Source organism: Cyanidioschyzon merolae, chromosome 20, assembly GCF_000091205.1.
Source record: "Cyanidioschyzon merolae strain 10D DNA, chromosome 20, complete genome".
In the NCBI taxonomy this organism is placed as follows: Eukaryota; Rhodophyta; class Bangiophyceae; order Cyanidiales; family Cyanidiaceae; genus Cyanidioschyzon; species Cyanidioschyzon merolae.
The window spans coordinates 1497542-1525194 of record NC_010146.1 but is presented as its reverse complement, the minus strand read 5'-3'; the positions used below and the strand labels follow the sequence as shown (position 1 = coordinate 1525194).

At 55.6% G+C, this 27653-nt stretch overlaps 8 protein-coding genes and 1 non-coding gene across 9 annotated transcripts, besides 2 other annotated features; 6 read left to right on the top strand and 3 right to left on the bottom strand.

The window, feature by feature from the left end:
- Positions 1-3776: 3776 nt before the first annotated feature.
- Positions 3777-4523, bottom strand: CYME_CMT601C (similar to transcription factor DP-1; the record flags this gene model as incomplete). Its single annotated transcript, XM_005539484.1, has 1 exon — positions 3777-4523. The coding sequence occupies one exon, from the start codon at positions 4521-4523 to the stop codon at positions 3777-3779; it is 747 nt and encodes a 248-aa protein (XP_005539541.1).
- A 3468-nt stretch (positions 4524-7991) lies between these two features.
- Positions 7992-9347, top strand: CYME_CMT600C (NAD-dependent deacetylase sirtuin 1; the record flags this gene model as incomplete). Its single annotated transcript, XM_005539483.1, has 1 exon — positions 7992-9347. The coding sequence occupies one exon, from the start codon at positions 7992-7994 to the stop codon at positions 9345-9347; it is 1356 nt and encodes a 451-aa protein (XP_005539540.1).
- Positions 9096-11677: a sequence feature (possible transcribed region).
- On the top strand, positions 10554-11846 carry CYME_CMT598C (similar to heterogeneous nuclear ribonucleoprotein; the record flags this gene model as incomplete). The annotated part of the gene is made up of 1 exon (XM_005539482.1): positions 10554-11846. One exon carries the CDS (start codon positions 10554-10556, stop codon positions 11844-11846), a length of 1293 nt encoding a protein of 430 aa, XP_005539539.1.
- A 752-nt stretch (positions 11847-12598) lies between these two features.
- Positions 12599-13951, bottom strand: CYME_CMT597C (heat shock transcription factor; the record flags this gene model as incomplete). The annotated part of the gene is made up of 1 exon (XM_005539481.1): positions 12599-13951. The coding sequence occupies one exon, from the start codon at positions 13949-13951 to the stop codon at positions 12599-12601; it is 1353 nt and encodes a 450-aa protein (XP_005539538.1).
- Positions 13952-14453: 502 nt separating this feature from the next.
- CYME_CMT596T lies at positions 14454-16240 on the top strand. The gene has a single exon (XR_002461718.1). It is a non-coding gene; the product is annotated as a hypothetical transcript (transcript).
- A 788-nt stretch (positions 16241-17028) lies between these two features.
- CYME_CMT595C (hypothetical protein, conserved) lies at positions 17029-17670 on the top strand (the record flags this gene model as incomplete). The annotated part of the gene is made up of 1 exon (XM_005539480.1): positions 17029-17670. One exon carries the CDS (start codon positions 17029-17031, stop codon positions 17668-17670), a length of 642 nt encoding a protein of 213 aa, XP_005539537.1.
- Positions 17671-18080: 410 nt separating this feature from the next.
- Positions 18081-19010, top strand: CYME_CMT594C (hypothetical protein; the record flags this gene model as incomplete). Its single annotated transcript, XM_005539479.1, has 1 exon — positions 18081-19010. One exon carries the CDS (start codon positions 18081-18083, stop codon positions 19008-19010), a length of 930 nt encoding a protein of 309 aa, XP_005539536.1.
- A 620-nt stretch (positions 19011-19630) lies between these two features.
- Positions 19631-21301: a sequence feature (possible transcribed region).
- Positions 21302-21425: 124 nt separating this feature from the next.
- Positions 21426-25094, top strand: CYME_CMT592C (similar to mitochondrial calcium-dependent solute carrier; the record flags this gene model as incomplete). The annotated part of the gene is made up of 1 exon (XM_005539478.1): positions 21426-25094. The coding sequence occupies one exon, from the start codon at positions 21426-21428 to the stop codon at positions 25092-25094; it is 3669 nt and encodes a 1222-aa protein (XP_005539535.1).
- A 592-nt stretch (positions 25095-25686) lies between these two features.
- On the bottom strand, positions 25687-26307 carry CYME_CMT591C (hypothetical protein, conserved; the record flags this gene model as incomplete). Its single annotated transcript, XM_005539477.1, has 1 exon — positions 25687-26307. The coding sequence occupies one exon, from the start codon at positions 26305-26307 to the stop codon at positions 25687-25689; it is 621 nt and encodes a 206-aa protein (XP_005539534.1).
- Between the last annotated feature and the right edge of the window lie 1346 nt (positions 26308-27653).

The following is a 27653-nucleotide window of genomic DNA, read 5'->3' as shown; positions in this document are numbered from 1 at the left end:
AGAGACTGTTGCACAAAACTCGACTTGGCATCGCTCTCGACGGTACCATACGATACGCGTTTTTCCGGCGGGTAAGGGCAATGAATGTTTATATTCGGTAATACGTAAAGGTGGAACATGATTATCGTTTACCAACTGGACGTGGAAGCGTTTTACGGTGCGTGTACGCAGCGTCCCGGTCTTTCTGGAATTTCGACCCCTACCATACCGCTGCCTTGCTCCATACGAGAATGCAATTGCCTCTCCCGTGGCCTCGAAGTTTTTTAATGCAAGTCTTCATCGCCTCGACAATTGGCACACTCTCAATTCTAGATGCTTCTCTCTAAAATTTGCCTGCTATACACCCACTGGACGCTACTGGAGTAAAACATATTTCGGACTCTTGATCGAGGCGTTAAACATTCGGTGTAAAACAAGTGCTTGCGCACAGAATCTCTGGTGGAATCACAATACACCAAGCCGCTCGTTTTCGATCGCCTCGCCATCTGAAGTTCGTTCATTTTACCGTGTACTATCTCATGCATTCGGCTCTGTCAGACGCTCCTCTTCTCAACTTTTTTCATCATGCACAAGTGTTCGGTATGCGTGGATGCCATCTGGAACTCTTGGATGGGAATCGTGCGGAACCGATTCCTGCACTCGTTAAACGCTCGGCTTGAACGAGTGAGAGTGCTGCTCTCGGGTATCACAGCACATAGAACGCCACATGCTATTACGGAACAACGCGATTTTGCGTTCGCATGCTTTTCCAATTCACAGACCGAGTTACGAATGCACGATTCTTGCCTTCGTGGAACAGAGAGCATTGGCGAGCGCAGCGCAGCGCAGTCTCATCTGCTTTCTCCAAAGATCGTTCGTGTGAGACATCTGGACGCTGATCTACTGCATGAATGAAGCCTAAACAAACGTGCTTCTCCGCTCGATGTGGTGCTCAAAGCGTCGAGATGGATCCATGGACAGGCACTTTGTATTGTTTGTGTGCCTCCCAGAGTCTGAAGCGCCCGACTCGCAATCATCGCGAGTCCTGGAAAATTTGAGCGACTTCATCTGCTTTCCGTTCAGGTCTCTGGCACCGTCCTCTTGACTTGGAGGGACGGCGACGCCCGAGAGCCCTTGGACTCGGGATTCACGCCCGCCACATTGTCTCCATATTCGTCAACCTTGAATGAATGAGCATGCGTCCCGGTGCTCGATACAGGCCCAGATCTTTGCCGCATGAACGCAAATCGATATTCTATCGATCGCTATCGTCCATGAGAATTTCTTTCCATGTAATTCGCTGCAAAAGGGATCCCTTGAACGAGCTACGCGAACATTCTTCACAGAGTTTTCTAATGCTTCATAGTTGCTTGTGGAGACCATGGTTAGCCATTAAAGAGCATATACAGCACAGAATCACTCGTAATAGTACCATATGTGTGGATTGGCCATATCTGGACCACATCAAATGGACGCATGTGGAGACTTGGGCGCACGGATCCGGGTCGGGCGTGTCCCATGCTCTGTAGCGCCATCATCGCGATAACATAGTCGATCAAGATCAGAGGAAAGCAGATATGGCATTCCAATTACGCCTTGCATACTTCGTTGGTAGCTTCGGGGTTCACAGCTGCGCGAAGCGCTTGGACGATCCAAAGCGACTCTCTCGCTCTCGCTGTGGCTCCGCTTCCGAACTCGATAGCACGTCGAGCCCATTCGCCATCAGCTCGTTATTTGCGCCCATGAACACCCCGAGCATCGCTCTGTCAGTCCCGATTTTTCTTTGCCAGCAATATGAAGGTGGCGTGTCCAAATGCTGCACCTCATGAAGTGCTCGAGACCGACCTGCGAAAGATTCTGGTATTTCAGGTTCGTTGAATACTTGCTGGAACCTGCGCTGTCTATGTGCCGATTGCCGAGGTGGCACGGCGACATTCCAAGGGATTCTTGGAAGCGTATAGGCAACGCTGTGATGCCCCAGTCAAGCAGTACTGCTTCTTGTTTGCCGAGGAGCAATTATGGCCGTGCACGCAGCTTTGCTCCATAACCTACAGCGGAATGTGTACTGCGGATAGCCCTGCGTGGGGAACTCCTAACATCCGCTGCGCGATGAGGTCCATCAAGGCGAGTGTAGAGAATGAATTGTCACAGAAGCGCCGTTTGCGCTTCCGTGTCACCGATGCGAACGAATCGTCTACGAATCCGTAAGCGCAAAAACGGCGTTTCGCAGCAGAGAAATCGCCTTGTACGGGATTGAACCAGGGAGGACTCGCTCCCATGAGGTCGAGCTCCGCCTTCTTCTCAACCGCGAGCTGCTTTACCGCTTTTGAGTGATGGAAAACCACGTTGTCTGTGAGCAGGTCAGAAATAAGGCAGGAGGCTCCTCGAGGAAGATTGAGGTATTGAAGAATCCTAACCGCGTAACAGTCTGTAGGCGACCACGCGATTGAATTCCCGATAGGGATGATGTTGTCCGCGTGCCCGCATAGCTCTTCTTTACCAACAGCACATGAAGGCTCTTGGAGAATCAATGTACATATCTACTATATTTGCTCAACGATATTTCATCGAGTGAGCTGAAGACGCATCTCTCCTGTAATCAGCGTTCTTGTTTAGTAAGAAAGACATAGAAATTTTGTTCAAGGTGCCATGGTCTCATGTAATGGCGGGCGCTTCTCGTTGAGCATCGTGTCTCCTTATTATCGTTCGTATGCTCCGTAAAGAAACTTCATGTCCTATAGATTCTTTCGTGGTACTTGTACGAGAACTTCGGGGTGAACTGGATTGACTTGGATGCAGTCTCGTAGAAAGCGTTTAAAACGTTCTGTTTTGGGTGCGCGACATCCAGCACAGGGACTAGTCGCGGGTCGTCGATCTACTTGCTCAACGTGGAAGCACTGACTTGCGTAACTAAGGCCGATTTTCGTACGATAGCAGCGACAGCATCGAGTCTTTCCGCGACAATTCTCTTAGGCACAAGATATGATGCTCTTATTGCGTACATGCGAGGAAAACAAACAAAATCAAAAAGGCGTGTTGGTGCACGTGTTCTAGAATTCGCTGCTCGGAGTGGAACGCACTCGATTCGTTCATATCGATCATGCAGATAGATGCAGCGATAACGGCGCCGCCGGAGCGCAGCGGATGCCGTGGCGTTCCATTTTGTGCATAGCGTCGTCCATTGGACGGTTCGTATTGGTTCTGACCCGCCACCGACATTGGCAGCGCATCAGGCATGGCGCTCGAGGCATCAGCGCATCGTTACGGGCATTGGCATCCACGCGTACGCTTCCCAGCGCTTGGGTGACAGATTCGATCGCGTGCGCTTCCACTAGTCAAGCACGTAAACGGTTCCCGCCTTTAAGCGATGAGACGACGGCATACAAAGCAGAGCCTGGAACGCCTACAACGCAGTTCGCGGTGCTACTTCGGATGCCGACGCTCGCTGCAGCGCGCACGATGGATCGTCGAACGCAGCCGACGTTGCCGCCGATGAAGTAGAACTGGATGCGTGTGTGGATGCATGCATGCATGCATGCATACGTGCGTCCCTGTTGATATGTGTGTCTAGATCGAAGCGCTCAGCGACAGCATCAGCTGCGATCGCGTGTTGCTCGAAGCGGCACTTTGGCTGGCAACGTGTCGCAGACACGCAGACACGCATGGATTGCAATGATGGCCCATGTCGCAACGGTGCGCAGTACGGATGCGGCAGCGTCGGCGGCCTGTAACGATCACGAATGAGGCATCGGCATCCGCACAGCAGCAGGCGATGCCTCGATCCCGCTGCGCGTGGGTCATAGCGGAGGCTCGCTGGCTGCTGCTGTCGCCGATGCCGATGCCTCATTCGAACCCAAGGCACAGTTGGTAGTCGCGGGCACCGACGCGCTATCCTGTCTGGCACCCGAGTTGCAGATCATCGCGTCCAGCTCCAGTAAGACGCCGTCCGCGTCATACACCTGGAACGGGCGATTGAAGGTGAAGCTGCAGCGATCTGAACCTGGTTCGTCTCCGTCGATATCGACTGCTGCATCCGGATCGGTGGCGATCAGCAGGAACGGCAGCCGAACAGCCGAATCGCCTTGTAGCGACGCGGAGCGCGGGCGCCCGCTGCTCGCCACCGCCGCACCGCGCATATTGCGTTGGACAAGGCGCTCGAGCGCTCGTACAATTGTGCGGTATCGCTGGATCCGGCCGTCCTTGTCCCGCACACTCGAACTCAGACGGCTCAGTTCGTTCTCGAGGAGAGACTGCTCTCGTACGCTGGCGCGAGGTAGACCATGCCAGCGGACAGCGCGACGATCTTTGTGCACCACGCCGATAGCACACAGCACATTCAGCGCATCGTAGACTCGACGGCGCACATTCTTCTCTTCACTCGCCGGATCACGCGGCGCTACGCCATTGTTTCCCTGCAGCAGTTCGGCGACCAGCTCATCCGCGACCTCATTGTAGGTGGTCTCGCCTTTCTGCTCGACTTTGTGGCAAATACGAACGGCAAAGTGACGGAGGCCTTTTTCCTCACGGGGCCGCCCGGATCTCATCCAAGAGCTGAACTCGGGAGCACAGTATTCAGCGCGCCCAAAAAAAAATTGGTCGACACACAGACCACGAACGCTGCCTTGACACCGGGAGCGTTGTGCACTCGTTTGTCGTCCCGTCACCCGCGTGATGTGCGGGTTCACGTTCGCTAGTGTCGACTCAAAGACCCGAGCTCGATACTGGATCCTGAAGTCTGGACAGCGTGTTGCGTCTGGTGCGGGGTCCTCGGTAGGTGCAACCTTGCGCGAGGTCACCGGTGACCACGTGCGCTGTCCTCGTCAGTTGCAGCAGGCCGATAGTCCTCGACTCTCCAGGTCCAGCTGGAATAGCGCAAACTACCGATGCTGGGAACTGCGGAGTTCTCGTTCCACAAACTTGATGCAGAGTGTCTGCAAATTCCGGTACGTTGTCAGGCGGTACTCGAAGTCGTGCTCACTTCCGTGACGAGACTGCTGCACACAGGCGGCGTCACCAAGGTGCACGCCTGATGGAATTGTCTCGCGCGCTGCAGCACACTCACCTCAATAAACGTCTTGTTCCCCGTTCTGTGCTCAGCAGTTGATCAACGGAACGCCAGGTGTCGCCGACCCTTCCCTTGCCCGTAGATGGAAACACCCGCTACAAGCGCCATCACAGGCGCGTGTTCGCAGATATTCCCTGATCATCGCTGAGAGCGCGCATCGGCACGCGACGCCTCGGACTGGATTGCGCTTCCCGCGCAGTCGTCGAAAGCGGCGGCGGATGAGACGTGTGCCCGAATGGGTGCCGCGTGTGCCCGGCACCACGGATGTGCAGCGCGCGCCTGCACGGACTGGATCAGAGGCGGCTGGGGCACGGACTTGGACATCGGCCCTAACTGTACATTGTTTATCAAAAAGGTCAGCGTGCGTCCATGAGCATGGTGCGCGCTGTCCGAAAGACACGTGTCAGGTTCGGCAATCTGCGGACATCGTACCCAGCGAAGATTACCGCAGACCATGCACTTTGACTCGTATGCACGCGCGAAACATCAGGTCTCTGCGCACTGTCATGAAAACGATCCCTTGCGGGTCCTTTCTGCAACTGCTTCCCTTTCCTCTCTCTTATCTCCCGCATTCTGTACGGCGGTCTCTCTTCTCGCTGTAGCTCCGTTGTCAATTGTCGAAGAATATTGATCGCAGTCTTCAAATCAAGAATGTATCGCTTCCGATTGTTGGCCAGAAATTTCGTAAACGGGCAGATGTTGCAATCTGCGTTTCCTTCGCCATTATCATCTTCTTTAAGTTCAGCCACAAAACGTCCTTCGAAGTGGTGGTATATGGCTATGCCCGAGCAATTCAATAAGTGCACCACAGCGCTGCTTCGAGCGCTGGCCTGGTGCGCCCGAACGCCTGATTCATCGCTCGGTGTACGCCCCTGCCGAGTAGAGGAGTCCATTCTGGTTGCACTCTTCCGTCCCCGCGCCCTGTGCCGCACGCTACGGTCAAGGATAACTTCTGGGCGGGCCCCTGGGGCGCGCAGGCTATCCGCGGAACACGAAAGCGCGCACTGTTTCATTCCTTAGAGGATTTATGGGGCGCGATATCGTCTGTGATGGACCAAGTACCTCTAGGAGTATCCTGAACGGAGAACAATTCGGAAATTTCGGAATGGATAGGTACACTGCATCTGAAACGTTGACGCACTCTCCTCTCAGAGCAGTGAATGCAATGACGGGAGCACGGGTCCCAGTCATTGTGCAATGCGAACACAAGAGAGGTGAGGTTTTCAGAGCATACCTGCTAACAGACATTATGATGGCATCAAAGGCCGTTTCTCCGATGGTTATATCCAGAGAAGGACTTGTCCTTCTAACGCGGCGGATTGTTTCATATGACAAAATCAGTGAAAGCTAGGCATGAAATTGTATAACGGCATTCTACAGGCTTTTTTGGAAACTCATTTCTTGTTTAGGTTGTGGCGCGAATCGCTCTACCCACAAATTGCCTTGAACCAGAACATCGAAAAACTCGCGAGCACCTGATTTGAACATGTGACGCGAAAGGAAACAAGTCGGGGCGCGAGCACGTGCATTGAATAAGAATATCGGCCGTTCTTCGATGCCCTGTTCGAGGGCGGGGCGAATCATCTCGATTTCTGTGATTAAACAGGCTCCAGTGGCGAAGACGGCAAGAAGCTCCTCCATTACAACCCACGAGAATCATAGAAATTCGTATGAATGCCGAGACCCCAAATGACGCGTTTCCAATGCCGAGGCTATACATTTGATAAAATGGAGGAAAACATGGAAAGCCGGGTCCAGACAGCACACTTTGTTCCTCTATTCTATTCTGACTTGGATGCAGAACTGTATTCAGTCTCCGGAGGGCAGAACGGGCACAGACTTTGATATACGTTTGCAAACTCTCGACATAGAACATGGATATCTCGTTCATGAATACATAGGAAACTCCGGTAGGATCCCACATCGACAACTCGCTTTTGTAATGAAGTGGATGGCGCATTCCAGCGACATTCGGCAGTGTTTCCTGGCGGCGTCTAGTGGTCGAACGCTGTGCTTCTGAAGTGATTCACTAGCGGGACGGCATCCTTACAGCTTCGGGTAGTCTTGGGAGCAGTCAATAGTCAGTTGCCGCGAGTGTTATCCATTTGTAAGTGGTTCTTTCGATGCATTGGTTGTATCAATGGTCGCGCACTCCAGTCGCCCGTTGAAATCCCGCAGATGAGCTTCCGATATGTATCATCGCCTTCCGGAGCGCCTGTACAGACAAACCACGAGGCCAATGCACGACCTCTTCCTGTCGAATGCACGGTACGTCAAGGACTACTTTCAGAAACACGCCCTTACGACATGTAGGGCATCGTCGCCAAGGCAGGCCCTCTCCGGATCATAGCCTCGAACTCAAGCCCACAAAACAACGAATAACCGTACTATTTCGGAACGACGAGCACCGCAGAACAGCCAGTGTGTAGCAGGTAGCGCCTATGGCAGGGCACAACATCCCCTGCATGGCTCTCTTGTTCAAGCTTCAATCCCAAACAGACGCATTCATCAAGCGTTCATGGAATATCGAGTCTTGTGCAGAGCATGGCAGTCTCTTGCTCCGTTTCCAACAGTAGATACGCAGCTTGCGATGCTTCTTGCATTCATGCACTGTGCTGCATCCAAACCTCCAGGTCACAGCATATCATGTATCATGGGCGAAAGTCGCCTGCATACGCGTTTCGCTATCGCCGGCGATGAGATCCTGTTTCTTCCGCTTTCTGTGCCGAGCGCCGGCGCGCCACCGCACTCACCCGGCAAGCTGCAGAGCGGCGCAGTGCGCCAACGGCCGCGGTGATGCCTCCGACGCAACCGGGTATACACACCGCGTCGCCGCCGCCAGGTACCCGCGCTTCGAGCGAACAACCGACCTGTGCATGCGGCTCGGTAAACAACTGAGCACACGCGTTGAGCGAGATCGCTGACGTGCCTAGCTCCCTCTACTTATATGGAAACCGGTGAATCTCCGTCCAGTGAAAGCCTCGAGGAACTAAGTGAGGGAACGGAGGCTTCGTCGCCCTCTGGATCGACGATATACTCTTCTGCGCTTGCTCTTCTTCGAGGCGAGCGGCACGTACGGGTTGGCGCTAGCGAAACCGAGCTCCGAAAGCTCCTAGCTGACGAGATAGGACCTGAGAGGCTGAAAGAGCTGGTAGAGGAAACAAAGCTGGACGAGGAAACTATCCTAGCTACAGTTTTGGCTTCTATCCTCGAACGAGGCTACGTGCGTCCAAAACTCCCTGAAATCAACACCCTATCTGATGTGGTGTCGCTGCTTCGAAATTCCGAGAACATCCTCGTCTTGTGTGGTGCAGGGATATCAACTTCACTCGGCATACCAGACTTTCGGAGCGAGGGCGGCATCTACGAACGGGTTCAGGCGCGATACCCTTTCCTTGACGACCCTCAGATGCTTTTCGATCTGGACCAGTTTCTGGTTGACCCGCGGCCTTTCTATGAGTTTGCGGCTGAAATTTTCCCACCAGAAGAGGCGCTTCGAAAACCATCTTTCTGTCATCGGTTTATTGCACAGCTTGAGCGATCCGGCAAGTTGCTTCGATGTTATACACAGAACATTGACGGGCTCGAGCGTGCAGCGGGAATTAGCCGAACGATATTCTGCCACGGTAGCTTCGATACGCTTCGCTGCGTCAAGTGCAACCGGTCACGTGCGATATGTGAACAGGATCGACATCAGATTCGAAGAGGCAACGTGATCTATTGTGAGCGATGTACCGGAGAGGAAGCGTTGCATGCTAATGACAAGCGCTCAAGCTTGGATGATGGCCTTGCATCTGACAGCGAAGACTCGTGCGGATCCGACGGTTTCGACCCTGAGCCAGTCATGAAGCCGGGTATAGTGTTTTTCGGCGAGCCGTTGCCGCAGGAGTTTTTCGATTCAATCGAAGATGATCTTCGACGAGCTGATATGCTCCTCGTCATTGGAACATCGTTGCAGGTGGCGCCCGTTGCCGATATGCCGCGCAGCCTCGACGCAAGCGTCCCGCAGATTCTGGTGAACAGGGAAGTAGTCGCACGAGCAAGAATCCAGTTTGATGTGGAGCTCCTTGGTGACTGTGACTTTATCGTTCGATTAATAGCAGAGCTTCTGGGCTGGTCGGACAAAATAGGTGATACGGAGCGATGTTCGCTGGCTGGCGACCCAGAACAGTACTTTCAACTGCCAAGTCGCTATGTGTTTCCGGGTGCACGACTCGACCCCGACGGAGCCGGACATCGACTGCAAGCCGATGACATGTCGCAAAATCCCGAATCAGGTGCGACTTGGAATGGATTTCAGTGAGCTTTCGTCTTTGATTTCATGACATGCACCGACGCTGGGTCCAGGTTTGAGCGCGATGCACCGCATATGAGCAAGTGGCTGCGCGAGAATCCTCAGCGTTGTACGCATTGGTATCGCGCTCCATGAGATGTCTGAAATTCTGCGCACATACTGCGATCGTAGGTCGTATCAGGCTGGTTGATGCTTTCGAACATGCTTTTCTGGTATAAGGACTACTGTCCATATGTGCTCTGCACTGGAGCTTCGGCGCTTGTCGCAGATGGGCGCTGTGCACCAGCGCCCATCTGCAGTTTTGCTGCACTGCCGGACAATCATGTGAGAATCGCCCGGCTTGCGCCCGACGCTCTGAGCAGGCATCGGACGAAGGTGTCCAACGGCCAGATCTCCGGATACAAGCACCTTGGATTCTGTGTCGGGTACACAGCGGTAATCGCCAATGCCAAAAGCCCTGAAAACAGTGGCCATGCAGCACTGTCAACCTCAGTCGCATACGGACTGCCAAACAACATCGACAGTCCCTGGGCAATGCTTTGATTCCTGTCCCGCAAGCTACCGTACGTCCGGTTGGGCCCTGCTTCTGCATCATGCGAGCGAGCAATGGCTATGCGGAGCGAGCAACCCAAGGCCTCAGGTCGCGCTCACGGGTAATTTGGGCTCGTCGGCTACCCAGCACTGCACAGGCGCATACGAAAGACGAGACCCGTGACGGCAGCGTTCTCTAGACCTCCCTGAGCGCGTCAGCTGCGGCCCTGTGAAGCGCAGTGTGCGCCCTCGCTAGATCATTGGACACTTCAGATTCACACCCGTTCAGCACCCGCTCCTGCGCCGCTGTTGCGATCCCGGGTGCAGCTGATGCAAACGCACACACGCTTCGTCACGGAATGTGCGCATCAATCGAATACGCAACAATGTGCACGGCGATGGCCGGAATGCGTAAACGCTCGCGCGAAACGCATCATGCATCACCATGACTGCATGAGGGCGATGCGCGTTCAACGCGGCCTCCGGGATCACATGCATGCATATATGCATGCGTGTATGCAGGCATGCGTGTCTGGCGTGCATGCATGGCAAGAATTGCATGCGTGTTCGATGGGTGACGTAGCGCTCTAGAGGCTGTGAAATGCGTTCTGCTGTGCTTGTTGGCCTTTTTCCACACAAGCACGGTCGCGAACTCCGAATCAAGAACACCAGAGCGGCGGATCGATGCAGGCGCTGGTAGGCGCTCTCCGCCCGACGCTCGCGGGACCGCTGGACCAGCACACAGATATCCGGGATCTGCTGCCCGAGCAGGGAGGCTTTTTCGATTGGAGGAAGGTGCTTGCTGGGTTCTCGAAAACGCACCCACCAGCGGACAAGCGCGACTCTGAACCGTGTCCCACGGGTGTCGCATCTGAAAATCGGGGCGCTGCACACTGCCCGCACAGCGTGTCTCCTGTTTCTGTTGCTCCGGTGGTGGTGCGATTCCATAGTCTTGATGAAATGGTAGCCTGGGCGTTTTCTGCGCCACCGCGGATACTGTCAACCGAGGACCACACGACCTGGAATGTGTCGGCGATGCCGAACGCAGGTCCTGGCCCGACCTCGTCCAGGCGGGCGCAGGTCTTCGTTGGCGACCTGAGTGGGAACGTTTCCGAGCGAGATCTGGTGGATTGCTTCTCAAACTACGGTGCGGTTCGAAGTGCCTACATCAAGAGAGATCCGGTTACCGGCAAATGTGTCGGATTTGGGTTCGTCGAGTTTCAGCACAGCCGCGACGCTGAGCGTGCCAGATTGCTCGCGCATCGTCTACGCATCTGCTCGCGACGCATTCGGCTGGGGCCCGCGTACCATCGCCGTAACGGCTACGAAGTCGTCGCATACGAAGCACCTCGAGATATGACCAACGAGCGCCTACACGATTTTCTGGCGCAGCGCTTTGATGATGACGTTTTCGATCCACATGGCACGTTTGTGGTTGAACCTGAACGCCTTGGCCCGTTGTGGTACGGCGCGGAGCGAGTGGTGCGGATTCGGTTTCGGCAGTCGTGGGTCGCGGACCTTATCGTCCAAGCGGGATGGATCGAGTGGTCGCCTGGCGTCCGTTCGCCAGTGCACGCTGCTCAGCCGTACTCCATATGCCGCAACGGTGTCGAGTTACAATTCGGTGATGGCTGGATGCCTCCCGATGCGCTCATAAGGCCGCATTTCGATGCTTTCGGGGCTCCGATCCAAGCCGTGCTCACTGTGCCGTCCCGACAGGTGGCCTATGTGATTTTCGAGGCCTCGTGGCGAGGCATCCATGCCGCACTTCATTCGATGCGCAAAGTTCGGACCATCTCAACGAGACAGGTATGGTGTCATCATTGCAAAGTCTCCACCGAGTTTCTTCTTGCCTATGGCATGGCTCTGGAGGACTGGAGGCTGCGTCAGAATGGACGCATTCCTCATGATTCCCATGTCATTTACATTGGCTGCCCGGCCACTCTACCGGATCTATTAGTGGATCGACCCTGTTGACATGGACTTGTATTGTCGGCGCTCCCTAAATATGTGCAAAGGCGAATTCACGCAAAAAGCACCTCTAAATTTGTGCAGATTCCAGCTTTGATCCTGTCCATTTTTTTGTTTTGTGATCGTGCTCCATCCTCTTCATGAAGAGGCGAAATCGGCGGTGGACACGCACCACAACGCTGCGCGCTGCTCGAATAGCTCCCGGGGGCAAAACAACCAACGTCAATTGCAATACCTGGAACGCAATCGGTGACCCTCGGACAGGAATGCACCAGGGTCGCCGGTTCCGCGCTTCAGCGTAGCACTGGTGCAGCCAGTGCCCCTCGTTGGCCTGTCATGCGAAGCACCCAGGGGAGAGCCGTTTCTCCAACAAGTATCCACAAACATAGATCCCCTAAATCGTCCAAAAGATACTGGATGAAGACGCTTAAAGCGCGAGTCTTATCAGGCCTAGTTCAAAATTTCGTCTGATACCTGAACTGTCAGCGCGTTCCCGTAGCGTGCCAGTGGACGAGACCTCGCTCTTCGTGTGAAGCTTTGAACCACGCTTCATCCTATACTACACGCTCCGCCCGTGCAGAGGAGCAAAACGTCATGAAACGATCCCACTGAACGAGATGGGTGGCTCTCTGGCAGCAGCCGTCCATGACAGATGCGAACCAGTCACCTACTCGTCACATCATAACACTGTACATCGACGTGCGTCAGCAAACAAGCACACAGCGCATATGCCTCCTGGAGGCAGGTGCGCCATCGATTCACTTGCCTGGTAGCGGTACATCAGGCTGCGGTCCCATGTCCATCGATCCGAGCACACTTGAGGACCCTGCTGGGGCATCCGTTGTCGCCGAGCTCTGCGCTTGCTCCATAGGCGAGTCCGTCTGTCCGGATGTCGGGTTGCTGGTCGATGTCGAGCGACCGGCGAACGTGAATGGCTCGCCGACCGCACTTTCGTACGCTCTGCTGGCGCGACGCGCACACAGCGTCCAGAGGCAGCTGCGAAACCTGTCGACAGCATGGATGGTTTCTGTACATATCGACAAAAGTTCGCGTTCCTGTTGCGCTTCAAGCTCCGCGACCAGGTTCAGAGCGGTGTCCACGTGTACGTACTCGGATCCCACGGCCAGCAGTCGTTCGCGTAGGACACTGACCAGCGTGCTCGCCGGATACCTCGCCACGCGCAGGCTCTGCGTCGACTGTGAGGCAGTGGATGCTGTGGCCTGCTCTGCTTGTCGTGTATCGCGAGCTCCGCACGCTCCCCAGGCGGGGCTTTCCGCGGTCTCACGATGGGATTCCATTCGGCCGCTCGCTGGGGCATCCTCGGAACGCGACCACTGAGAGATTCGCGAGGCGAGCTCCGGTGAGAAATGACGTCGCAGGCGGAAGGCCTCATAGTTTGAGTCACGCCCTGGAAACACGTCCGGCCGCGCAGGCACGGGTCCGAGCGATGAGCCGACATACCCACCTGGGCCGTACACAGCCGCGGGCCAGCAAGCACCTGCTTGCGGGTTGAAAATATCCGGAGACTTGCCCTGGCTGGGTTGCCAGTTCGCCTGCGGTGGTCGCCACGCTGCAAACCCCGGTCCTGGCCACGACGACGCGGCCTCCTGGTTCGACGGTGCCGCAGACGGTGACGGTAGCTGGGCCTTGATGGCACCGGACCCAGCCGTTGTCGGTGGACCAGTGTCAGGGCTCACAGTAGGGAGGCTCGGAGGTGTCGGCTTTCTATTCGGCCTGCGTTCTATTTGAGCCAAAAGGTCAAAGCGACCGCGAAGAAAGTTCGGATTCCGGTACTCGAGGCGAACGCACGAGCACTTGTTGAACGCGTACTGATTCAACTGTCTAACGAAGCTCGAAAAGTTGTGATGTTTGAAATAACGTGGGAGAATCTCACTCGTAAACCGACCCGGTTCCAAGACAACAAACGAGTCACCGTTTTCCGTCCAGGTGCAGAGGTCGTCTGTGCTCGGGTCCGAGACCAGCTCGTACAGCTTCAGGATAAACGGCGTTGGCTCCGAGCGTTTTGGACGGTCACCAGTCGACTTTCTCGGGGAGCTCTCCGAGTCTTCTCCAGCAGTGCTCGTTTCCGCCGCTTTTGCCAATAAGTCCATCTCTTATTTGACCCGGGAAGCCTTCTGAAAACAGTCAACGTTGCGTAGCTTCCCAGTTCGAGTAACCGGAGCTCAGCGCTATGCGGCGCGCTTCGAAACTTCCATTCGCCGATATCGACCAGCAGCGTTCCAAGTCGACCTATTCTGTACAAGTCTGTACAAGTCATACCAGTGTGCATCGATCGCTGCATCCTGGCCACAGAATCTTATTCGGTGCGCGCTTCTCGAGAAACGGCCTGAGATTCTAGATGCCTTCGCGAAGCTTTCGCCGCAGCGCAGCGATCCACTGGAAGTGTAGCGGGCTCTGCGCAGGACACGTACCTAGACAATGAAGATCAAGTATGTATTTTAATGTATAAATCAGACATGGCACCCAATCGAGATCGCCAAACTTGGACAAGATGGTCCGGTGGCGGCTGGCTCACCATCGCCCGTGCAGGAGTCGGCACTCGATTCGACGCCTGCCATGAAGCAGAGGCACTCGGCGATCGCTGGTTCGCTCACAAGATTCTGCACCCAGACGAATCCATATAGAGACGCGTGGGTGCCTGGCCCTGAAGACACCAAAGTCGCGGCATCTTTACCGTTTTGTAAGCGAATCTGATACGACGTATGGGCCGTACGCCATGGAAACACGAGTGAAGGATGCTGTGCACGAGGAGCAGCGACCTCGCACCCACGGAAGCCGTCGTTCGACGCCCGCAAAAGGATGGCAATGTCGTTCGGTGTCGGGAGGATGTCTGGAACGCCACAAATGGCGCACATGGTATGCTCGGTGCCCAGGAGATCGTTTGAACGATGCATTATTTCGGGAGAAATGTTCGTTCTGGGGCCAATGGACCTGAGCGGGTCGGGGTCGGCGCTGCGACGGGCTCTGCGGTTGCCAGTAACCGTCACGCATCCGGGAATCTCTGGTTTGCATCGTCGATTCTACTTCAAAAAAAACTGTTGAATGCCGTCGCTATACACAGGCGGTTTTGTAGTTCGCGGCGATACTTCACTGTATCTGTCGCTCGTTCCGGTACGCTCTCTAGTCGAAAGTGTAACTCGAAAGCACCGATACCATCATTCCCTGAATGAAACCAAGTCGATTTGGTGATTATGATGCATCATCCTCCTGTTTACTGATAGGCTGTTGTAGCAACAGACGCAGTTACGCTGCGCAGGCATGCGCATTTCTCAAGACGGCGAAAAGCCCAGAGAAATCGGCGGGTCCTTGCGCACGGCAGCAGGAGCCCATGGAGGCTTTCCTGCTCCGCGAGACCGCCAAGCCACTGACCATAAAGTTCCCGAGCACACGCTCTGGTGCCTGCGCGCGCCCTGCTATGCTCTATTCACGGGCAGTAGTCGCACGCGCTCGTGCGTTCTACACCCGTATCAGTATAGAATGGAACGTATCCTCTAACTCGGGCGTACACGCGAATGCCTGGGTCTGTTTTCGCTGCCATCAGTACAAGCCCTTGCGGACTTGTTCTGCGACTGCTTCCTTTGTCTCTCCTACCCGCGGCTTTGGATGCGCTGGTCTGTCTTTTATCGCCAGCTCAGCTGTCATCATCCGAATGATTTCCATGGCAGCAATTAAATCCCGATTTCGCCGCTTTGGGCCGGTGTCGACACATTGCATGCACAGGCAGTAGTTGCAGGCTATGCTTTACTTGTCATTTCCATCTTTTTGTATACAGCCTGAGTATGCTCTTCGCAGCGATGACACCTGATCGTGGTCAGGTGTTCCAACATGGCTACCATACCAACTCCTCCGAGCGTGACTCTGTCGCGCACGAACGCTTGCTTCATCGCTCGGTAGAAGCGCTTGAAGCGTACAGCAGGTTCCCCTCGATGCCCTTCTTCGTGCCTCTTGACCCAAGCTGTACCCTGATATCATGGGCTTCTTCTGGGTATCTCCTCGGTGCATACGCTGTACACTCCATGCGCGAGGGCACGCTCTTCCATTCGTTTGAGGATTTGCGGAACGTGATGCTACCCGTGATGAATCAAGGACCAGAAAGGAACCTAGGCTAGGCGGGGCGTCGAAAAATTTCGATCCATCTACACTTCTTCCACGCGAAGCGATGATATACTCGCGATAGGAAGCGAGCGCTGCGATGACCAAGTCCGAGCCCACTACCCTTCTGCATGCTAACAGAAGAGACCGGAGCGCCCGAGAGCATACCACGGAAGAGGCATCGTGCTGCGGTGGAATGCCAATTCGTTGCTCGCCACAAACAGAGGAAGATTTTTCTTCGGAACGGAATCGATTATTTGACGTGGAAAGTGAAATAAAATATTCGGTATCAGCTGGTGAATAATGCGCAAAATTCGACACCGAATGTCTTTTCACACCAATCCAGCTAAGCGGATTCCTGCGCCCGCGAGTCGTCTTGAAAGCGCAAGCTCGAATACTTGAAGCAGGCCGGAAGCCAGCCAGTCACGCGCAGGTCAAGGAGAAGAGCGGAAGCTTGCATGTATAGATGGAATCAGTGTATGGTATATGTTGCAACCACTTGCTCAAGATCGTCGATAACCGTCTTGATTCCGGTAACGCAACAAGTGCCAGCGACAAACGCGTCGAAGGCACCACTCGGGAGCAACGACCGAGAATCCCAAAATTACGGATGAATCCTCCAGCCTCTCCTGATGCACTTCAACGCTCGAGAATGTACATCCAAGAAAGCTCGGAAACAATGCGCAGACCAGGATCAGAGCAAGCACTTGAGCGTTCCATGTTCATCTAGCACGGGTATAGACACGGACGAGGCCAATGGTCGTCAACCGCTCACCTCGAGAAGACGCATGAACCGGCGAGCAGCACTGGTGTTGCAACACCGTTCACCAGTCGGCGGCCTCATTCCTCGGCTCAGTGCGGGCAGCGCTTTCGCACTCGGCGCTGCACACCGGAATCCGCCGCGTTCGGCCCGACACCGAGCCCCGAGGTGCGGTGACGTCGCCCGACGCAGCGCTGCGCTGCACTGCACTGCACTGCACTGCACTGCGGAGAACGTCAGCCCCTTGGAGCCTCTCCCGGAGTCTTGGTTACGAAATAAGCTCCTCAAACGCCTGAGAGCGCGCGTGCAAAACGCATGTTTGCGCTTCCGCTGAGCCGCACTTGTTGCTGTGTTCGCGTTGGACGCGCGACTCCTCTGAGGCACTTGACGAAGCCTCGTGGGTATGTTGCAGGGAACACGTTTGCCTCAACTGTCCATAGGGAAAGTTTGGCTCATCTGCCGAGAGCCCGGGCACAGTGCAGGAAACATTGCTCCTCTGCAGGGCTCTTGTACGCCCGTGCAGAAGAGCCGAAGAAGGCCTCACGGCCTGAGACCGGCACTGCGGGTGCCCTGCCCCCAGCGGCGCGGAAACTCCCACCGGATGTCGTCGAAGAGGTGGTGACAGAACAGCGTGTCCGCTTCGCTGAGCAAGTGGGTTCTCGGAAAATGGCCATTGCCTTTACGTGTGCGCGCTGTGAAACCCGAATTCGCAAACGTTTTAGCCGACAAGCGTACTGCCATGGAATCGTGATCATAACTTGTCCGGGTTGCCAAGTCCGGCACCTCATTGCGGATAATATCGGTTGGTTCAAGGACGTGCCGCGGTCACCGGGGCGCGCGGGGTACCACATCGATGACTTTGCCCAAGTGGAACGTGTTTCTGCGGAAGTATTCGAACTCGAAGAGTCATTCTCACGTTCCGAGGAAACAACGCACGAAGCGCTGCCCGATGATTGACGCATCATGTGAGTGCGAGCAAACCCGATCCACGAGGATATGCTGCGAGTGCCATCTGTGAAGCGTTTCGCGTACGGGCAAGCTACACATGCGGTATGGATAGGATGCATGGATCTCTGAGATTGGTTAGTGAAAACGTACGTTCGTCGGGAATCTATTTGACTGCAGGAAGCTCGGATCTCTCCATGTAAAGTAGCACGGAAGCGTGCGACAAGGCAGTGTACCTGATCGCGCTGCACTTGTGCATGAGCGTACCAAAACGTCCGTAATGTGCTGGGCGCGGAGGCATCGCGCCGAACGCCAAACAGCGCGGCGCGCGCACTGCTGCATCGCACGCGGCATATTGTCGAAAAGCCGTTTTCCCTAAAACGTTCACAACGGACACCGTGCTCGAACTTTATTCAACTTTCATGCGGGGTTGGACTCAGCGCCAGAGAAAAGCGTTACTACTCTGCCTCTGCGCACTTGGTCTGCTCTTGGTACTAGTAATTCGATCAAGGCGGTCCTCCGACGACTTCCGTGTCGAAGAGATCTTCATCGGAGGCCAGACACGTCGCCCCCTGTACTTCTTCATTGCTGGCATCGAGGGCGCCGGGCACGGCACTCTCCGCGAAGTCTTGAAACCCTGCGCAACAACCGAGGTACTGGATCCGAATTTGCACCTGGATGGCGGCGACGACCCGAAGCACCGATATGCCAAGTTCTTCTCCGAGTCGCTGGAGCTGGCCCTGCAAGACCAGCACTTGGTGTCTGCCAGCCGACGCACCCCGTGCATCCTTGATGCAGTGAGTACGTTTCCCATTGGGCCGGAGCGGGAGCCAGCTAGGCGCCCGGATCTCGAGGTCTTGCTCGACTTGCACCAACGAGGTGTGCTTGACCTGCGAATCCTGGTTCTATGGCGCGATCCACTGCGCTGTATTCAATACACATCCTCTCGAAGCAAGTCACTGGATCCGCTCTATCTGGCGCGAGTTGCGGAAGAGAGTCTGCTGTATCTCAGCAAGCAGTTGGAACAAATGCCAAGCGATATATGGGATATTATCAACTACGATGAGTTCGTTCAGAATCCATCTCGGTTTGAGAGTACGATCGCAGCACTCCTGCCGAGAGATCTGTACCGCCGCACATCGATCATGAATGAAGACCAGATCAAGAGGCTTCATGCGAACTATGAGCGCGAGACGCTGTCGTTCTCTGAGATTGGCGACCGTCGGTGTTGTTTACCTGAAGAAATCTGCCAGGATCTCGACCGGTTGCTGTCTGAGTTCTTGGAAAAGCGGGAATTTCTATGGGCACCCATGGTTGAGTTTCTGTCGCATGAATCGAGGTCGTTTCGTTAGGGGATGCACGTCCACCGTGCGCGCGAACACGCATTCGTATATGTAGACGCATATGCACCGGGATATGCACACAAAGGCTCGTATGTGCACGTGCACGCGCATATGGATACCCGCGGCCATACGACCTGGAACAGACACGCTCGTAGGAAGTGCTCGCATGCCTGCATTTGCGGGCATGCGAGCAGCAGGACAAACGAGGAGATGAACCAAGGAGCGTAGGAAAGTGCGGCTAGATGCATCGGTTGTTGTTTTTGGTTTCGATGAGGAGCCAACAAGCTTGGACAATTAGGGGCGATTTCTTGTAATAAGCTGAAACATGGCGTTTCTGAGGGGTCCCGGTAGCGACTACACCCGAACAGCAACCATCGGTGACGAGCAGCGAACGTTTCCGGTTCCGTAGCGATACAGGGTTGCGGCAAGCGTGTGCAGTCGCCTGGACACGCTTGGACTCCCTGCATCTAACCTCTGTTCCTGGGGAAAACAGTGCTCTTGGCCAGTCGCACGTGCGAGCGTGTGCGGGAGAGCTCGGGCCCCTAAGTTGGCGACTGGTAGCGTTCGCACATCAAGAAACCTCTGCTTCGTTTCATCTATCCCATATTCTCAAATAGTACTTCGAGTGACTGGTAAACGCTTTAAGTGCCTATTTTAGATACCTGATGAAGCGCTCTGTTTCAGCCTATATGTGGCGTCATGTCTATCGTCCGTATTATCCGCTCACGACATTTCCAAACAGCGCATGTGTATGCATGTCACCTACTTGGAGCGCTGCCATTCTCTGGCTCAGTTGATGCAAATCAAGCAACCGATCCGGTGCTGCGAATCCACCAAATGTAAATCAACACGAGCGGCACAGGTCTCGGTGTCGGTGTCGGTGTCGGTGTCGACTGAGAGCACTTGCTCACCTCAGTGGCCCTTTTTCTTTCCGGTCGCGCCTGTGTCTCGTTCGAGACGATTCAGTCGCTGCTCGAGCTCAAATAGCCGAATCTGGGTATTGAGCCGCTCCTCTAGATTTTGTAACCGTTTTTCCAGTTCGTTCACGCGACGCAGAACATCAGGACTTGGAGCGGGTGCGGGTGCTGCTGGCTGCGGCGGTGCAACGTACTCGCCGCCTGCCCTGTACGCACCCGAGCTAGGCACCGAGTAGGAAGTCCGCCGAAACGTCGCTGCGCCCGCTCTCCCGTAATGCAGCCCAATACCGATCCCGTATCCGAAACCAACACCGCATCCAACGCCCGGTTGTGCACCGGGGAATTTTCGCAATACATTGCGTAACAGGTCAAGGACAAAGTAGCCTCCGGGAATGCCGCCTAACATCGAGCCCAGCGGCAGGGACGCAAACGCGCCGGAGCCACCCAGGCCGCCGCCCGCTGCCGATGTGGAAGCTGTGATGGGCATCCATCCCTTACCGATACCGGCACCACAGCCGACGCCCAGACCAAGCCCAGCTCCAGAGCAGAGACACACTGGGCCTATACAGAAGAAAGTCCGTGTGTAGAACGATGGATCAAAAAATCGTTGCAAGTGAGGAGGTGGTTGAGGTAGGCGGAACATAGGCTCCGCCCCTGCAGAGGGTGCAGGGCCATCCATGTTGGAAACCGAAGCAAGAGACGTCCAGGTGTCTGCAGTCTTAGCGGGAAACAAATGAAATTAAAAGTTGACGAGTTCCAGGCACGGCGGTAGAAAACAACGCGCTCCCGTTACCGAGAACAGAATGTAAGCGAGCGAGCCGCCAGTACGAGGCACCACACTGTCACGAGTCGACAAGTGCTCTAAAAGCACGCACACACACAAACCAGGCCCTGTCGAACTGGTCTTCTTTTCGACACACGCTCAAAGACACAGGTACCCGGCTGCAGCAGAGAGTCTCGTGGACGTGCGCGAACGTCGCAAAGCGTTCGCACAAACACGTCGATAGAGCTCGAGCTCACCGCAGCCCTCTATCCGTCCAACACGCTTCCCAGCAGTTTATCAGAGAGTGTTTTGGTTGAACTTCAGTTCCCGGATCCGCTGCACCGGTGTAAGACGCTTGTGAGCAAGCGCTGCGGATACCGTACCGCACGCGGCCGCAGCTGAGGAAGCGCTCCACTAGCTCCGAGACGAGGACTGTCTAGGCCGCGCAAGCCAACGGGTGCACGCTCCTGCACAACCTCGACGGCAGCGCTCTGAGCCTCGGACGACAGCTTGCAAACACTTCGCCCCGACGTCCTCTGTCCTGAACGAGAATCCAACTCCAGGACTGTCCTCCTGAACGGTACGTAGGCCGCCTCCCAGCTACAACCAAGCGTAGCGTCCGCGGACACTGGCTCACCGCCGCCGCGGCATTCCGCAGCCGAGAACAAGCGAAGCGCTACAGCGTTCGCACCGGACGTCTCGTACTCGGTATTGTTCCGCAAGCGACCGTCTTTCGCGGACTCTATGGGTAACGGGCAGTCAGCCGAGACTCGGAAGGTTTCTACGGACTCTTCCACAGTGAAAGAGAATGGCAGGGCAATAGAAAAGCCGGAAGCTGCGCTGTCGGAAAAACGGGTCTCAGGGGAGGCGGCGCTACAGCAGCAGCAACCCCAGCGGCCGGTGCCGCCGGCCCCACCGGACCGGAAGCACCAGGGAGAAACGGTGCAGTCCCAGGTGCGCTCTTCCACTGGTGGAACGGAATTGAAACGTGAACGTCGAGTGACGCTGCCACCAGGGTTGGATGCCGGAGACATTGTGCTTTTTAACCGGCGCTGCCTGGCCATGGCGCCGCTCGGAGCGCTAATCTGTGCGGTGGCGAAAGCCATGTCCAATTCTCGGTGGGACCACGTCGGCATCGTTGTTCGCAAAGAGGACGGCTCGTTGCACCTTCTCGAGGCGAACCTTTCTGGCGTAACATTGCGACCGCTTGACGAGAGAATACGGCGCTCGCGCTCGAACGAGATCGCGTTCCGAAGACTCTCTATTATTCGCACGGAGCGCTTTCGCACCGAGCTGCTGCACTTTGCGGAACAGGTACTCGAGACGCCATACAAGAATGATCTTGGCGCTATGCTGGTAAGCGTGATCCACCCCGCCGATATGCAGGAACGCGAGCGACTTCATGCCTTGCTCGTGAGTCGTCGTGCGCAGCGCATGGAAGTAGAGCGCGAGCTGCGCGAAGCTGCACTCACTGCATTCCAGCGCAACTCGCTTCTCGAGCAACGTCGCATTCTCCTGCAATCGGAGGAGAAGATTGAAGAGGTTCTCCGTCGCGAGCTTGCCGCTACGAAAGGCGGCTTCTTCGAAGGCTCGAACGATCTCAGTCGTGTATTTTGCTCGGAACTGGTGGCGGCGGCGTATCAGCGGCTAGGACTGTTGAGCTCCTTTCCGCCGGCGGATAGCTACGTACCAAAAGATTTCAGTACAGAGCAGGCGAACCCACCGGGAGTACACCTTTTGAAAAATGCTCGTCTCGGGAATGAGGAATTCATTCGGCGACTGCCAACACAGAAACAAGGGTGGTTTGCCAGCTTGCTGGGCTCCGACTCCAATCAAGACAGGACTACAACCGAGGCCACTGGCACCAATCCCGCAGACGAGGCTGTACCCGGAACCGACGCGAATGCCGCAGGAGCAAGCCCCGTGTCGGATGCAAGCGGTCAACCCGCATATCCCCGAGGAGAATCGCGTGAACTGATCCGTGACGCCCTCAAAAGGACCCCGATATTCGCTGCCTTGCCTGATGAGTACACGCGCAATCACCTCGTGAAGAGCTTCCGGCCAGTCATCGTCGAAGCCGGAGACTACGTCTTCCACCAGGGAGACTATGGCGATGCCTTCTACGTGGTCGAAAGCGGATCACTTGATCGCTATATCGCCAAGGACGGCCAGGAGCCCATTCAAGTATCTACACTGGGTCCGCGCAACTCGTTTGGCCTTACTGCGCTTTTCTTCAACGCAGCCGGGCGTTCGAGCACAATCCGAGCCCGCGAGCGCTCCTTGCTCTGGAGACTCGATCGCGCCACGTTCGAACGTTTCGCCTTGGACTTTGGCGAAACATCCGTCATCGAGAATGCCGCGGAGAGTCGCCAGCTCCGCGCCCTATTGAAGAAGCATTTCCTCTTCTCGCGACTCGATCGTATTGGCCCGAAGGAACTCGAGAGTTTCTTCACGGTGAATTTCAGACCCGGTGAGACCGTCTTCGAACAAGGAGAAAAGGGTGATAACTTCTATATCGTGAAAAGCGGCGTGCTGGAACGTTGGATCTCCAAACCAGGACACCAGCCGAAACTTGCTGGTACGCTCCAACCTGGCGACAGTTTCGGTGAACTCTCGCTCATGTACAATGCACCACGTGGAGCGACCGTACGCGCACGCACTGACGTAGAGCTCTGGGCCATCAGCGCCGAATCCTTCCATCGACTTCATTTAGGAGGCGGAGCCTGCTATCTAGAGCGCATCTTCAAAGAATACGCGTCTGTGAAGCGCGAAAAATCACAGCGTACGGATGATGGCGACCCCTATGAGTACTTTATGACCCCCGAAGACTTTCTGCGATTCGCGCGAGCGGATGCCTTTAAGGAATCACCAGAGGACTACCGTCGGCTATCCAATCTGCTGCTGCGTCTGGTGAGCAACAACAACAGCGGCTCACTGACGGCGCCACAGCGGAAGACCTCGCAACAAAGCGCACCGCTGATCGACTTTTGGGAATTCGTCCGATTCGATCTACTACTGAATCAGCCAGATGCCGAAAGCCAGCTCATATTCCGGTTATGCGATCGCGATAACACCGGACAAGTCGGCATGCAAGAGTTCCAGGAGATGTTCCTGGAGTACGCCAATGGCGATCGCGAGATTGAAGCCATGGTTGAGGATGGATCACCGCTGCTGCGTCAACTCTTTGGAAAGCGCGGTGATCGAAAGCTGAACTTTCGGGACTTTACCGCAGCAAGCGAGGGAAAGCTTCCAGCAAAGTTCCTAGCCGATATTCATCGCCTGAAAGCACATATGCAACAGCAGGCTGCGCGTGCGCCGTCGTCGAACGCCCTCGACGACGAGATCCTGCTTTCGACGAGCTCGCTGCTCGCCGGAACGCCACAGTTTTCTGGAATAGCGCCCACACACCGCGGCGTCCTGATTGGTCATGTGGCCGGTGTTGCCGTTGCTGGTGTACTGGCGAGAACCCTGGTTGCACCACTCGATCGTCTGAAAGTGCTCATGCAAACCGAAAGTATCGTGGTCAAGGTACGGCCGGAGCTGTTGAAGGATGAGCGCATAGCTCCGAATCCGCGATCGAAACGCATTTATTCAAGCGTATGGCGAGGATTTCGAAACATGATTGCTCAAGACGGTATCCTGGGCATGTATCGAGGCAACGGGGCCAATGCTCTCCGAATTCTCCCGGCGACGATCATCCAGAGTGCAACGATTGCCCTAGCGAAGGAGTATATCGAAGCACACCGCCCGGAGAATGCACGACGATCCCTTGGCTTTGCCGCCTGGGACACGGTCGTGATTGCTGGCCTCGGTGGTATCGTTGCAGCAACGATAACGTATCCACTGGACACGGCGCGAGCTCGTTTAACCGTTCAGCATCGGGGCATTGCCGAGCGCTACCATGGCGTACTGCAATGCCTGCGAGAAGTGCGCAAGCAACAAGGCGTGCCTGGCCTGTACCGAGGTCTCCTGTCAAGCACCCTTGGTGTCTTTCCCTACGTGGGAATTAACTTTGCAGTTTATGAGACGCTGCGTCCGATTATGCCCCGCCGCAACGACGGCAGCGGGCGTCCGACTGCTGGCGGCCTGATTCTGTCGGGATTCATCGCCTCGACGCTGGGCCAGATGGCTGCCTACCCGTTCGATACGTGCCGTGTTCGCATGCAGGTAGATGAGGGCAGCGGCGGACGCTTTCGGCAGGTGTTTCGAACCGTGCTCAAGGAGGAGGGTATTCGTGGCCTCTATCGCGGCCTCGTTCCGAATATTCTCAAAGCATGGCCTACCGTGGCCGTATCGTTCTATGCATACGAGATGCTTCGCAAGCCGCTGTCGCAGATGCTTGACAGCGTCTATGCACCGGCGTCAGGGTTGAAGCCCACAGCGGCCGCGCAAGGTGCTTTCGACTCTCGCTGAGCGTGGCGGCAATCGAAAGTTGCGCGCGTAAAGCAGTCGCTGTCGCACGCCTTTCTGCCAGGATGCTCTGGGATCTTTGCTGAATGAAGGCATATCCAGAAAACCAGGGATGCAGTCTGAGATGACTACACGGTAAAAGGCGCGCTGGTTTTGAACCCCCAAGACATGCTATCCATCGTAATCGCAGCGGCCGCGGCTGTCTAAAGCAGGATACCTGGGTGCATCGCCACGGCACTCGTACCTGTGCCTCGCTCCTGGCCAACGAATCAATGTGTTCCCCGCGGTAGTTATCGAGCGCATACAGCGCCTTTGCCGCTCCTTGTTCCACATGGGGCAACACATGTCTGGTAACGCGGCAGCGCCTGGGCGCTCTATGCCTGTACCTTATCTCCGCGTTGTCGTTTTCGACTCGGTCCATCGAACGGGCCTACACCCATGCGCTTCCACACGTACTCTGATTGAATGCTGCACATGCTTGGACGCTGCTATACGCGACATGAATGATCGGCATTTGATGCGTATCGAGGTGCCGGGCTCCGCCACGAGAGCGTCAACTGCGCCACGAGACGAAGCATCGTTCCGAGAAGAACAGCTAGCCAGCGAGCTTGAGCGCATCTAATATAAACCCAAAAGTCAGACCGACCTGGTATGCATTCAAAATTCGAATGATATTGCTTGGTCGAGGACGGCGATAGTACTGTGTAGCAATCCATTCCATGATAAAGACGATGACGGCGCCAGCTATGGGATCCCATTCGGCGAGTGCACCGACGATCGTTGAGATCGACGTAGCCGAAAACGCTCCGAACAGCAGCGCACACGAGCCCCAGAATAAGAGATTCTCCTTTCGGCCAAGAAATTCGTCCACCGTGCGGTAGAGCCGTCCTATCTGTTGGAACTCCCGGTACGGCACATCCGCGAAGAAGCTGCTATCAGTGACGTCTCTCAGGAAGCTGGGCGTCAACGACGCTTTTTGGTTCGTCGAAGGTCGCGAGTTCGCGCGGTTGCTCTTGTTATTTTCGGGAGACGGGGCCTGCAGACGAACGCTCCTGTACCGAGTTCGCTGTGCGAAGCAGGTCGATGTACGAGGGTGCGCTCGCGGCTGTCGACGCGTTCGCCACGAGCCGCGGTGCGTGCGCGCAGCCCGCCAGGGACGCTGAGCAGCGGCACCAGCAACATAGGTTAAAGCGCGGGTATAGGCCGAACAAGCCATTACTTACCCGTGAAGCTCTTGATCTCGTTCCGTGTCAGCAAGTGGATTTACATGCTTTGAAAGATGCGCAGTTTCATAGGTAGATGAGCGGTGGATTCCGAATCGAATCCATGCTGGCGTTTGTGCGTAACGCGCGCGTCAGGCGCAGTGCACTGAACCCTCGAGTCCAATGCGTACAGCATATTGAATGATGTGCGCTTATCCCGAGTTTGGATGCTTTCTGAATCGTTTAGATGTAAAGCATTGGGATTCCGAGAGCAGCAACCAGCAATGATGGGTGCAGGGGTGGTGTCGGCAGTCCGGGTCGGTGCTTTGGCGTGGCTACTGGAGCTATCTGCAACGGGACGTTGTTATGTGACCGAAATCACCATCATGTGCAGCGTCATCGGGCAAGCACTCGTACGGGAACCAACACCAGTAGCCAGTGCATACGTACAAGCGTCCACGCGTCTCTTTTCGGTACGCGTAGCATGCTCAGGGCATGCACGGCTCAAATGTTGAGCCCGGGTGTTTCAACGCAACTAGGGGGCGCAGCGATTCGTGCTCCTAGACGAGCGACGAAACACACTCGATATTGTTGCTCGACGGGGCGTTCTTTCATACGCGTATGCTGCTGAGCGCTCACTCAACTTGTCGTGGAAAAAATCGACTCCGCTCGAAAGGCAAATGCTCCGCTCTTGGTGGCCATCGACGTCACGATATCCGACAGCACCACCACGATACCGCTAACGTGGTACGCTCCTAGACGCTCCTAGACGCTCCCAGAAGCTCCGAGAAGCTTCCGTCTGCACAGACAGGGGATACGGACTTGCGCTCGAGTCACAGCAGCGATCACATCCAGGGTGGTGTGCGTCTCAGCTTTGCACCAAATGGGTATGGACACATCGGCATTTCTCGACTTGATCTCCACTGTAGATTCACCTACCTTCCTGCCAGTACTTGGCTCGCTATGTACAATACCGTGTTCCACACAGACGCTATCGAAGCGAATAGGGCGTGCACTTGCACGCCCAACATCCAGAGAACTCGTCGGTGACGTCACCTAGAAGACGCTGGTCATCAGAGCGTACGGCACAAGGTGCCGAAAGGAGGCAGCTTGTATATGACGCCACCTCCTATACACATCAATTGCATATATCGAGCGATGAAGCAAGCGTTCACGCCGCAGAGGCGCGCCAGCCCCCAGTGCAAAAGCTGTGATGGACATACCAGCGTACTGGATCGCTGGCAAGCCTCACCGCACCGAATGGCGTACCCAGACTGCGAGCAATGCAGATGAACGCTGCAAATGAAGCATCGATCGCGACTTTGGTCTCTATATCAAACGCATAACCAGCGTCCGGAGG